Source organism: Pan paniscus, chromosome 10, assembly GCF_029289425.2.
Source record: "Pan paniscus chromosome 10, NHGRI_mPanPan1-v2.0_pri, whole genome shotgun sequence".
Classification (NCBI taxonomy): Eukaryota; Metazoa; Chordata; class Mammalia; order Primates; family Hominidae; genus Pan; species Pan paniscus.
The window spans coordinates 23,936,131-23,950,200 of record NC_073259.2 but is presented as its reverse complement, the minus strand read 5'-3'; the positions used below and the strand labels follow the sequence as shown (position 1 = coordinate 23,950,200).

At 38.5% G+C, this 14,070-nt stretch overlaps 1 protein-coding gene across 1 annotated transcript in view; it reads right to left on the bottom strand.

Annotated features, from left to right (window-relative positions):
* The window catches only part of PIK3C2G (phosphatidylinositol-4-phosphate 3-kinase catalytic subunit type 2 gamma), a 385,996-nt gene that overhangs the window by 138,471 nt on the left and 233,455 nt on the right, over positions 1 to 14,070 (bottom strand). Inside the window, exons 22-24 of the mRNA XM_003816540.5 lie at positions 13,133 to 13,262; positions 7,460 to 7,596; positions 5,421 to 5,590 (exon numbers count right to left, since the gene is read on the bottom strand). Of these exons, the coding sequence (XP_003816588.3) occupies positions 5,421 to 5,590; positions 7,460 to 7,596; positions 13,133 to 13,262 (437 nt within the window). The remainder of the gene's footprint in view (positions 1 to 5,420; positions 5,591 to 7,459; positions 7,597 to 13,132; positions 13,263 to 14,070) is intronic.

Below are 14,070 nucleotides of genomic sequence, written 5' to 3'. Positions count from 1 at the left end.
TAAAAATAATAGAGTAAATTTCAAATGTCTCACCATAAAAAAGTGATAGGTAAACAAGGTGGTGGCTGTGTTAATGAGTTTGATTTCATCACATTGTATCCCATAAATGCAAACAACTATGATCTGTCAATAATAAATAACATAAATAATAACTTTTTCAAAATAAAAATAAATAAAAACAAAACAAAAACACATAGTCTGTCTCCAGTGTACCTGACCTTAAACACTGGTCATATTGCCCTTTAAAATTATCTAGAAAGAAAGCTACAAAAAACACTTAATGCAAGGCTAGCATCAGCAAAGCGAAAGGCCATATAGAATATGAAAACACAGTCTAGTCTAAAAAATAAAAGTATGAAATAAAAAGCTAGGAGAGCAACAAACATCAGTAATAAACGTTTTTCTCAATTTCTCCTGCTTTATGAGAGCATGTAATTATCAAGAAATTATTCAGTTGAAATTTTGAGTTTATTACTACAGTGAAATCTTTTATGTAATGAAAAATCACTCTGTAGAAATCATTGTTACAGTGGAATTGAGTGCAAAATTGTGGATGCACAATTTTTGGCCACTTTAATTTGTATCTCGGTGAAAGAAAATTAAAAAATGAAGATAGGTCGGGCACTGTGGCACATGCCTATAATTCCAGCATTTTGGGCCGAGGTCCAAATTGTTTGAGCCTAGGAGTTGAAGACCAGCCTGGGCAACATGGTGAGACCCTATCTCTACAAAACAATAAAAAAGTTAGCTCGGTATGGTGGTGCATGCCTCTGGTCCCAGCTACTTGGGAGGCTGAGGTGGGAGGATCGCCTGAGTCCAGGGAGGTAAAGGCTGCAGTGAGCCATGATTGTGCCACTGCACTCCAGCCTTGGCGACAGAGTGAGACCCTGTCCCCCAAAAAAGAAGATAATAATTAGGCAATAGTTCAAAAGAAAAACCAACTGGTTTCAGAGAGCTGGAGAAATTCCTTATTGTTTCCATTATAAAGATAAGCCAAATTTTCCCCAGAATCATTAAGTAATACCTCAGTTGTTCTTTGATTTAATCTGATGGTATAAATTCTCTTTATCTAGTCTCACAGCTAAAGCCAATAAGAAGGGATCATTTGTTTACATGCAGGATGTGAAATCCTTCATAATCATAACTAAGATTTATTTTTTCTCTCTTAGAAGTTTGAAAGTTTATGGGAGCCTCAGAGTTGGTCTGAGTGTCGAAATAGAATTTCCAGATTCCTGGAGAACTGAATTCAGAGGAATTGTTCAGGGACACCTGAGCATAGATTCCAAATGAGAGAGTGGCTTCGCTGACTCAATTTAATTTAAGAGCCAGGAGAGCTCAATGTCTGTAACATATCCTAAAGAGAGTAACACAGATGCTTAGTGTGAGATGCTCTGGAATGGTGATGTAAGCATGAGTATAAAGGGCAGCAGCCCAGTGAGAAATGTTTTTTCTCAACATCCTTCTTATATCACCTCTTTGCTGTGTTAGTTAATACACAATGAATTAGTTAATATATGTTAACAATATTTTGTAACTGGGTGCGGTGGCTCACGCCTGTAATCTCAGCACTTTGAGAGGCCGAGGCAGGCAAATTGCCTGAGGTCGGGAGTTCGAGACCAGTCTGGCCAACAGAGTGAAACCCTGTCTCTACTAAAATACAAAAAAATTAGCCAGGCATGGTGGCATGTAATTACAGCTACTCAGGAGGCTGAGGCAGGGGAATTGCTTGAACCAGGGAGGTGGAGATTTCAGTGAGCTGAGATTGTGCCACTGCACTCCAGCCTCGGTGACAGAGCGAGACTCCATCTCAAAAAATAAATAAATAAAAATAAAAAAGCAATAATAATAATAATAATATTGTGTAAACCATAAAAAGTTATACAAATGCTTTTCCCTTCCATGTTTTTAAGAAATAGACAATAGAAGAAACACGTGTATCTGTACATATAAACTCTATGCTTCCAGTGGGTGCAGCATTTTAATTAAAGACTATGACCTAGGGTTATTGTTTTTTGGTATTGGAGCATTTTATGATCTTGTCAGACTATGGGATGTTATGACAGTCCTAGGGCATGATTTATAAATCTGGTTTTGTATATTATGGGGGGTGTTATTAAACTCATTTATGCCTAGTGTTCCATTACTGGAACGCTAAGCTTGTGTGAGTTATTTATATCCTACTGCTCAAGGTCATCGCTAAGGTCTGATTTTTCACAAAAAAAATTTGCAACCTCCGGCATAAGTGGGTTAATACATCTGAGTATGTGTACAGAAACTAGGTGTGGGCTAGGTTTCTCTCTAAAAATGGGGTCCATAACATAATAAATGTGGGACAAATAAGCATGTTCATTTATCCTAGGGGAATACAAAGGTCCTACTTACAGGACCTATAAGACTTGTAAAAGGACTTTTGTGTACCTAAAAAACAATAAGAACAAACAATGAACCTAGTATGGAAGAAGTTAGCTGTCCTACAAAACAACGTTCTGTGAATTCCAGAAACTGAAAGAGCTTAGGAGGAGAAATATTAGATGCTTCCTACAATTCAAAAGATAGTGTAATAGGTATAGTTCAGTTTTACCATTAAACAAACTTAGGGCAAATGTGTCAGCATTGAGGAAGTAATCCAAGGAGACACTGCCGATGAGCCTTATGGGAGCCACCAGCGGACGTAAAATCTTAGAAACAATAATCCATATGGCTCATGGAGCTGCAGTTGGCCTCCTTAGCTGGTGGTTAATAACTAATATTCTCAAAGGAAGACAGTGGCAACTTCATTTTCATTCATCCTATCAATAATTATTGAATGGTTGATGATTGGTTTATTGGCTGCTTAATTCAGCAGAAAATATTAAGAACCGATTATGAGTGTGGCTGTATGCTGGGCACATTTTTAATTGACCTATGATGCTGCTTAAGAAAGGTTTAAAACTGCCAAACTCTAGAAGTAGCAGTAGCTGCTGTAGCATCAACAAGCAACTAAACTGGAGCTTGATCTTCTCTACAGACCGTGGTATATGAACTTACCATACTGTTTTAATAATCTTTTCTTTACTTTTTTATGTCTGCCAACTGGAACTTTTTCTGTAGAGCTGAAATATCTTTTTTCATTTTAAACCACTCACATGAACAATACAGAAGCCAGTGGAATAAATGAATAAGGGTACTCCAAATTGCCAGTGTACAAAACATCAAAATTTTAAAAAAAGATGTCCAAACTGAATCTTTGAATTTTTAGAAAAAGGTAGAGCTCAGGAAAAAAGTGTTACATGAATAAATTTTATATACACTCAAGTATGTTAATTGACATTTGTCCCTCATAAGCTAGGTATCCCTCCTCTATGACATTCTCATGGTCTGTACATTTCTCTATCTCTGCCCTTATAACATTTTATAATAATCATTTATGTGTCTGTATTCACAGTACTTGAAAGAGTATCCCTAACTTTCATGATAAATGCATATTAATTATCTTTGTATCTCCAATGTTTATCACAGTCCTTGGCACACAGACCATTCCCAGTGAACATTTAAGAAGCGAATGAAGGCCAGGCACGGTGGCTCACACCTCTAATCCCCGCACTTTGGGAGGCCGAGGCAGGAGATCACCTGAGGCCAGGAGTTCGAGACCAGCCTGGCCAACATGGCGAAACCCCATCTCTACTAAAAATACAAATATTAGCCAGGCATGGTGGCACACTGCTGTAGTCCCAGCTACTCGGGAGGCTGAGGCAGGAGAATCGCTTGAACCCAGGAGGTAGAGGTTGCAGTCAGCCAAGATCATGCCACTGCACTCTAGCCTGGGCGACAGAATGAGACTCCATCTCAAAAAAAAAAAAAAGTAAAAGAAAAAGAAGTGAATGAATATGTGGTAAATTTTTCGAGGCTGTTTATTAAAGAAAGCAATGTATTGAAAGTAACAAAAAGTAAAATAATCCATTTGTATATATCATGTAGTTTATGTTGGCATTTTAATGCCAGGTTATGGCCATCTGGTATAAATTCGATCACATTATCTTGTAAGAAATATTATTATTTCTTATATTGAGAGGCTGTTCTCAGGCGAAAGTGACTAATTAGTCTTTGGAATGGTTTGATCCTATTTCTACCTTCATATAAAATATATTTTTAAAGATTTTTAGTGTTCAACTTCTGATTTCCTTACTTGCGGCTTAAAGAAAATGAAACAAAACCTATTCATCTATCGGTATTCCTTATTTCAGTAAATAATATAATTATTCAGCCATTTGCTAAGATAAAACAATCTAGGCATCATCCTTGAATGTTTTCTTTTCTTCTCTGACCTTCTGTGCCCCTCCTCCAGTTCATTAATCACAGCCAACGTCCAATCAATTAGCAGATCCTGTGGCTCTGTCTTCAAAATATATTCTGAATCTGTCGGTTTTTACTACTTCTACCTTTACTGGTCTCACTTTATTGCAGTAGTCTCCTCACTGGTCTCCATTACACAAGGTATCAAAGAAAGCTTTTGAAAACCACTAAAATCGAAAAGTTTCTTCTGAACTTAAAAAATAAAAGCCACACTCTCTATGCCCTCTGTGCCCTACCTGATTGGGCCTCCACCAAACTCTTCACCCTTACCTCCTACTGCCCGCCCCTCTCCATCCCATCTCCAGACTCCAGGTCTTCTTGTCACTGGAACATGCCATGCTCATTTCTGTGCTCACTGCTATTGTATGTGCTGTTCTTTCTTCCTGGAATTCTCTTCTCATGGATCTCCATGAGGTGGTCATACGGACACAGCTCTTTGTCATGTCTTCCGAGATGCCTCTTTAAAATAGTATCCCCACTCCAGTTACTTTCTATTCCATTTCTCTGCCTTAGTTTTCTAAAATAACTTCTCATTTTCTCAAGTCATTTCTTAGCTTGTAAACTTGTTTAATGTCTGCCACCCCTACTAGAAAGAGATCAGGGTTTGTGTCTGTCTTGTTTACTGTTATATCCTTGAAAAGTAGGTATTCCCTAAATATCTGTGGAATGATGTAAGGCTAGTTCAGTGTGGGAAGTAAGCTAGTATTAATATGTGTAGACCAGTGATGATTTGCTATGAGCAATATAGCAGATGTTTCGAGATCGTCAATTCATACCTCATTGTCCATTCAAGGTTCATAAGGAAACAAACAATATTACTTCAAATGACAGACTAAAACAGGATTAGCTGCTTCTCATGGGGGAAGACCAGTTTAGTCTACTACCAATTTGAGGAAATCAAATTTGTTGCATTAAAAATCTACTTTAAAACTTTTCTTCAATCTTATTAGATATATTATCATGTTTATATTACCTTGGGGGATTTGAAAGATGGGAGCAAGTCATCAGCAGGGTTTCTGTGCAATTACATGTTATACATATTGCTTAGGACACTGCTTAATTACTGTAATAAACATTTGTGCACTGACCTTTTTATCCCTCCAAATGTTTGTGCATGACCTAAGAATTTTCCAAAGTCAATATGAAACATGTGGCCCGACTTTGTCAGCATGATATTATCATTGTGACGGTCACATACTCCCAGGATGAATGTTACCACACACCAGCCAGCACAGGAGTAGAAAAAGTTCCTCAAGGCCTAATTCATTGAAAAACAATCATGCAAAAATAACAACAAAAAATGAGCAAATGCATTAGCATCAGAAGTAATCATAAAAAGTAAATGATAAGAAGCAAAATTACATAATCAGGAAAAATTTCTACATCTCAGTGGACAGGAGGGTACAGTTAAGCAGCTGATTCTTGATCTGCTACAGAAGAATATGAAACAATTGTTCTTTAGCCTAATAGATGAATGTTTTCACTGAAACTGCAGAAAATATCTCCTTCATTCAGATGGAGCTAATTTTCATTGGTTCACTAGAGAGGTTTCCTAGTGTCATTTTTTGATACCTCAAATATACAATATTGAATGATTTTTTTTCAAAGTAAAAGGAACAATACGGCCCAATATTGCCTATCCCCAGAGGAATTTGAAAATATCAATGGTTGAATATTTGAAATTTTGGAATACAGAGAAAGCTATACTGAGAAATCTGTAACATTTTATGTGTATTTTTACAAATAGGTCATCAATGTAGTTGATGTGTGAAGCTGTTTGGTATAGTACATATATATCAGTGAATGCCTGTGTGGGTGGAAGCAGATTATCATTAAGTCAATTTGTGTTTATGTTTCTCTAATGAGCAGATGTTTCTTTCCAAAAATACACTTTGCGTCCAAAATGATCTCCTGGGTATACATCATTTCATCAACTTGGTGGTGTAACCAGGAATGACTGGTTGGGACAAGGTTATGGGTCTCCTAGCATGGAGGGGCTGCCTTGATGTAGTGAAGGCTAGGTCACCAGGCTACATGCTAGGGTGCCTTAGTTCTAGGTTTCCCACATGCCTAAGCAAGTCACTTAATTTGTCAATCCAAATGTTCTTCACTTAGAAAGTGAAAATAATAAAATATGTCCTTCATATGGTGGTTGTGAATAGTGATGTATTTGGAAACAACGTAACCACAGGATTAATGCAAAACTGAAGTTACAATTTTGGGAACAGCTAAAAAGTAGACTTGAAGGTAATTTTATCTAATTATTTATTATTTGGCCTGTAAAGCTTGTATTTTGCTCCAACACAATGTTATGGAAGTGTGGAATAGATGAACTCTGGGGTCTTTTTTATCATGGCCTTTTTATCATAGGTAGGGTGACCAATCATCCCAGTTTACCCAGGTTTGAGGAATTTCTCAAAATAAGGGGATTTCAGTGCACAGGATAGTACCAAGCAAATCTAATGGTGCATTTTTGCATGAATTAGCATTTAGGTGCTCCTTCCTCTGGGTGGACCCAGCTGTACTAGATCATAGCTTGGCAAGTGGACCAAGGACTGGTTCTAGCCACACTCATCTCCTTAGCCAAGATCCCTAATACAGGGCAGAACCTGCACAACTGTACACTGCAAGCCAGATACCAGAATGAAGTAAACGTTGAGAAAAAGTGTTTGCAGTCAAATAAAACAGTACATTTGGTAAAATTATGACATACATAAACTCTATTTTACATTTTGCAAACCATTAAGAAAATGGGAGACGAAAAAGTGGGGAATGGCAGAAGAAATGTATTGCAAAGAAAAGAAGGGATATTTATAGAAGTTGGAGATTACTTAAATGAGGTAATTTCAAGGGTTATTGTTTCTGGTGTAAGATTGATGTCAGGATGGCAGCTGAGCAAAAAAAAAAAATCTTTATTGATAACCAGGAATTTCACCCAGAAACTAAATAAAATACAGAAACTTTTATGTAGTTAATATATCATTTAAACTGGGTCATTATTACTGGGCTGATTGAATTAGAACTCAAAGTGCACTTAATTTACTTTTCTACAATTCAGAACATCTAATGAACCAGAGCATATTCTTATTTAAGTACATTATTTAAAATGATCTGCAGCAGGACAAACCTTTTCATAATTTGCCTTTAAGTGGTTGTGCTGACTGAACCACTTTTTAATTGTATTTTCTTTCAATGGTCCTATCAGTCCAGAATGGCGATGAATCTTTGCTAGGGTCACAGCATCAGGTACCATCTGCACCAATCCTGGTAGAGAAAAAAAAGATTACAGAGACAATTCCTTCATCACAGGATGAGAGAGCCTTAGGAAATATAACAACAATAGCTTCCAGCGCTACTGGATTACCCCTTTCCTTTTCAAATCTTCTTTTCTGGAGGAGGCTTATCTAGATGCATCTCTTTCTAATTCTTCCCCAAATCCTGGAGAACAATGAGGCTACTTGTGTTTGGATCGGATTAATCAGAAGCAGCTTTAATATTTTTTCTAGAGCTATAGTAGCAAGCCAATCTTGATGATGAACAGAGACCCCACTGAGTAGTGAATTAATTATCACATGGCTGGTGCACTCATTTACAGTTTAAGGGAGGACATTTAAGCTTGGATAACAAATATATTTACAATTTAAGGGAGCCAAATACACTCTCCATAACAAACATTGCACATATATTATAAAAATCAATGTTCGGGTTAAAAAAAGCTTCACAGTTAAATGTTACATTTCCGGGAGTGAACAGAATAACTCAGCAGTGAACATCTAGAGAGCCACCTGCTCCTTCCTTCTCAGTCAACATTAAAGAGAAACTACAATAGTAATTTTTTTAAAGGGAGCATATATTGATTGAACTTAAATAGGAACTTTGCTCTGCTGGCCATATATCCATCAAGGCTTTTTTTTATTGTGCTCGTAAGGTTATTGGAATGTAAATATTTGCAAACCTTCTGATTTTTATACTGTACAGAACAGCAATTTAGATCCAGTACCTAAAGCTCTCTCAGGGATAATGTCTACAAAACAACCTGCAAAGTACAGTATTATAAATAAAGTCATTAAAATAAATTAAAGTCTAGAGTTTCTGATTTCCATAGTCTCGACAATTGCAGGAGCTGCAAACTCAAATTCCCAGAGAGACCAGGGACACAAATATAACTATATGAACAGAGAGATGGTTGAGTTTTTTAAATTGACCATTTAATGATCTACCTAAAAAGCATTCAAATTAAACAACATTAAAGTAGATTATGGTGGTGATAAACAAAAGACTTATCTGTGCTGAATTTGGTCAGTTACAGCTAGTTTGCAGCCTTAATTTCTCTTAACATCTGATAGTCCTGTTGTGATCATTGGGCATCTACATTTGTGGATCAGAAGGAAATTTCACATCCCAGAGACAGGTCCTGGGAATATCCATAGTATCATGACACTTCTCCCTTCTCTCCTAATAGTATTTGGCTGTTGCCCAGGTTTTCTCATGTGTGTTAAGGGAGATAGCAGATTTAAAACATTTAATGTCAGTAGGTGATGCTTTTTAATCCTGAAAATTTCCCTCCTCATTTTTCCAGTTCCTCTATTTAATACTTCCTGAAGAAAGTCACTTTCTACATGGTTGCTGAGTGTTTCAATGCCATCTTACCTTTGACCATGCCAAAAATTAGGACTTAGATGATTCCACCTTTTTGGATACTTTGCTGCAGCAATGTCAATTGCTTTTCCAACTACGTTGATCTAGGGAGTTAATGTTTTCTAAATCCCAAGACACTGATCACAAGCCTTGAATTGCTGACTATCCAGAAAACCTTGTACCTAATTTATAGTAATCATGGTGGCTAAATTCTGCTCATTAATTGAAATCATAAATTACATTTTATACATTTTAAGCTAGTATATATCATACACTATTTAAATTCTTCGAACATAATTCTGTATACATAGAGTAATATGTGTGGTTTCACTCTTATAGTCCTTTAATGTAATATTTCTCAAATGTTAATGCAACAAATAACTCTGTTGTATGGTTTAGCTGTGTCCCCAGTCAAATCTCATCTCAAATTATAATCCCCATAATCCCTACGTGTGGAAGGAGGGACCTGGTGGGAGGTGATCAGATCATGTGGACAGTTTTCCCCAATGCTGTTCTCAAGATAGTGAGTGAGTTCTCACAAGATTTGATGGTTTTATTAATGTTTAGCAGGTCCCCATTCTCCCCCTTTTTTTCCTGCCACCTTGTGAAAAAGGCCCTTGCTTCCGCTTCACCTTCCGCCATGAATATAAGTTTCCTGAGGCCTCCCCAGCCATGTGGAACTGTGAGCCATTTAACCTCTTTCCTTTATTAATTACCCAGTCCAGGTGTGTCCGGAATTGCTGGGTTCCTGGTCTCACTGACTTCAAGAATGAAGCCGCGGACCCTCGCGGTGAGTGTTACAGCTCGTAAGGTGGCGCGTCTGGAGTTTGTTCTTTCTGATGTTCGGATGTGTTCGGAGTTTCTTCCTTCTGGTGGGTTCATGGTCTCGCTGGCTCAGGAGTGAAGCTGCGGACCTACGCGGTGAGTGTTACAGCTCTTAAGGCGGTGTGTCTGGAGTTGTTCGTTCCTCCCGGTGGGTTCGTGGTCCCGCTGGTTTCAGGAGTGAAGCTACAGATCTTCGCGGTGAGTGTTACAGCTCATAAAGGCAGTGTGGACCCAAAGAGTGAGCAGCAGCAGGATTTATTGCAAAGAGTGAGAGAACAAAGCTTCCACAGTGTGGAAGGGGACCTGAGTGGGTTGCCACTGCTGGCTTGAGCAGTCTGCTTTTATTCTCTTATCTGGCTCCACCCACATCCTGCTGATTGGTAGAGCCCAGTGGTCTGTTTTGACAGGGAGCTGATTGGTGCATTTACAATCCCTGAGGTAGAGGTAAAGGTTCTCCGCGTCCCTACCAGACTCAGGAGCCCAGCTGGCGTCACCCAGTGGATCTCGCACTGGGGCTGCAGGTGGAGCTGCCTGCCAGTCCTGCGCCGTGCGCCCACACTCCTCAGCCGTTGGGTGGTCTATGGGACTGGGCGCCGTGGAGCAGGGGGCCGCGCTCGTAGGGGAGGCTCCGGCTGCACAGGAGCACACGGAGGCGGGGGGGAGGCTCTGGCATGGCGGGCTGCAGGTCCCGAGCCTTGCCCCGCGGGAAGGCAGCTAAGGCCCGGCGAGAAATCCAGCGCAGCGCTGGTGGGCCGGCACTGCTGGGGGACCCAGCACACCCTCCGCCGCCGCTGGCCAAGGTGCTAAGCTCCTCATTGCCCGGGCCGGCAGGGCCGGCCGGCCGCTCCGAGTGCGGGGCCCGCCAAGCCCACGCCCACCTGGAACTCCAGCCGGCCGGCAAGCACTGGGCGCAGCCCGGTTCCCGCCCGCGCCTCTCCCTCCATAACTCCCCCCAAGCTGAGGGAGCCGGCTCCGGCCTTGGCCAGCCCAGAAAGGGGCTCCCACACAGCAGCGGCAGGCTGAAGGGCTCCTCAAGTGCCGCCAAAGTGGGAGCCCAGGCAGAGGAGGCGCCGAGAGCGAGCGAGGGCTGTGAGGACTGCCAGCACGCTGTCACCTCTCACAGGTATTTATAGCAGTGTGAAAACGCACTAATATGTTTGGAGATTTTGTTAAAATGTTCTAATTGAGTATGGCAGGGGTGCGGCCTGAGATTCTGCATTTCTAACAAGTTCCCAGGTGATGTCAGTGCTGTGGGTCTGCGGTTCACACTTTAAGTAGCAAGGCTCTTAGGGATAAAATTACCCAAGGTGGTGTTGTATGAGGCGGTGTCTTTCAGACAAGGGTGCATAAGAAACACCTGAGCAGCTTTTTGCAATCAACCTTTGAGCCTCTCCTCCACCTCCGGGGAAGTCTGATTTAGTGCGCTTGGGTTGGGGGTAGGTTGTATCTATTCTTTCCATCCCCCTATGTAATTTTTATGTTCATCAAAGTTGGAGGACCAATGATAAAATAAATCCTGAAGAATTTTTATTTGCCCTGAAAATTTCTCTCAGAACTCCTAGGACATTACATACAAAGTGACCATGAGAATGATACTCAGCAATAATGTTGATAAAGTCATGGAAACTTCATGGAAACTGGAGTTTACTCTCCTCAAGGGCACAACTCTGTTTAGCTCATTTTAGCATGCATTTCCCATCTCACGTTGTGACATTTCTTGAGAAAAGTAGGTATTCAGTAAGCCTTGGAACCTGATTAAAAATGCAACCTAATCTTCTAAAAATGATATTTGTTTTAATGATCTCTATTTTTCTTGAAGAATTATTTTGTCAGTATAATGCCCTCTGAAATCTTACAGCTATTGAAGGTTGTTGTTGGTAGAGAAGAAAAATAACTTTTGTCTTGCGACATCTGCAACTTTGGATAAGTCTATAGTTATTTCTGCTGAATTATTTTATTAACTAAAAGATTCAGCCTTGGTTACATTCTATGATTATAAATAGAAATGAGATAAAATTTAAAAATTCCACTGGGATCAGTAATTTATTCAATATCTGGAGAAAAGGTGATTCATGTAACATCAAAGATCTCAGCTTGGATTATGTAGCATTATTCTATTTCAGCATTTTAGGATAGGAAAGCATTAGGTCACTTACGTGAGGAAAAGTAGGGTAAGATGCAAGGAATAACAATCTCATGGTAGCAAGGATAAATGACTGTTGTAGGAACTAGAGATTTAGAAAGTATTTAGAGTGGGACACTTGGCATGGAAGTAGGAGCCCTGTTATCAGAATCAAATCAATTGGCTAGTATGACTGTAATGCAGTCATTGTAAGGTATTAAGTGGCGAGTAAATTTGGAGGTGTTTTCATACTTAGCATCTAAAATCTCAAGTGTTGACTGGGGTATTGAGCCTGCTGGTGGGACCTCAGGCAGTGAGGATCCATGGCATGACAGTTCTTTTGTGATGACAGGTTTAAATTGTAGCTCTGCTTAAATTAAAAAAAAAAAAAAAATGACTACGTGGTCTAGATCCCCTCTCCAGTTCTATGATTTCATCCCTTTGTTTATGCATATGTATCTGCTATAATTCATACCAATTAATTTAATAAAATTCTAAGTGGCAATGGTTATATGTAAAAAAAATTTATAAGATATCTTAGATACTGTTGTCTCTTTAATTTGGCATTATTGTAATTAACTGCAATTCTACCTCTGATGTTTTAGTAATAATTTGGGTGGTCTATTGACATTACTTTCACTGAAAATGTGCATAAGTGTAATTATGTTTTCATATTGATTTCTTGGCTTTTATAAAGGAAAAGAAATGCTGACATATGTTCAATATTTACATGTGTGGCCAACATTGACTGTTGATATTTTATCTACTCAAAAGTCTTTTAGAAATTAAATTAAGGTTTATAATGTGTTTAGAATTTCCAGAACTCCTTTCAGCACTTGAAAATGTGTAGATTTTGTGTTAATAAGTAACAATTGTATTCTTTTAAAAATGAGTAGGCTTTATATTAGAAAATGAGAAAAATAACAGTAAGTTATTAATGAAACTCACTCTTAAAGACACATAAAATAAAATCACAGTTAACATTTGTAATGTGAAGGTCCTAATTAATACCTAAAAGCATATTATGCTTTATATAAATTCTGTTGGCTTATCATTTTTGAAAATAATTCTTTTAAAAAAAGAAGAATGTGTATAGTTCTTTGGATTTTCAAACTTGTAGTTTAAAACGAAAGCTGGAGAAAGTTTCGTAGCCTATTACTAGTGAATGTGTGAAATAAATAATGAGAGCCAGCGCACTTTCTAATCTATACTGACCTTGGTCTTTTCCTGTGGATAGACATCTATAAATGATCATTTGCATATCCAAGCCTTCCTGCAGCCAAATATTGTCCATCACTTGAATAATCTGCAGAACAAGCATATCCTGACGAAGATCATCTCCAGCCTGTTAAAAACAAAATTATAGACCCTGGGTTTTTCCTTGAATTTCATTAAAAGCAGTCAAATACAGTACATGTCACTTTTCTCCTTGGATACATTTCTAGCCTGACTTAGAGTGGTTTTAATGGTTTTGTTAGCACTAAAATTACCTTGTGTTTCTGATAAAAAAAATTTTTAAATGAGAACTTCCCTTTAAATAATTACAGAAGCTTCAACCATCAAATTAGAGGTGCTGCTTGGAATGTTGTTCCTTGATAATAATTTTCAATTTATTATCCACGTGTGATTTCTCAGATTCAAAGTCTGGCAAAGACAGGCTGGATGAATGTTTATTCAAATTTCAAACTTAGCCAAGAGAGATCTCTTTCTAAGTGAAACATTATTTGGTATGTCATAAATTTATGCACCGATATGCAGTTAGAATACCAAGAGCTTCTTGACTAGGAGTATAAATAGCATCCATATGATTGATTAGACTTTAAATCAGTGATTTCTCAAATTATTTTGAAGATAGTTAAAAGGTTTTCAGAGAAAATGATTTTTGATAATAATAAGAAATGATAAAGTGGTGATAGTCATGTATTGGTTAAGGAGATTGCATATGTCCAAAGGGGAAGGATAGTTCTATCCTTTTAAACAAATAAGAATTTTCGTTTTGAAAACACTTTCTAAATTATACATGGAAAATCCTGCCAAGATAAGATTTTGTGTTTTCTTTTTTCCCCTTCATGAAAAGTACAGCATTGTGGGACCACTAACTCTTGAGGTGACATGACAAAGCAAAAGTGTGGGCACACTACTCATTATCCTCC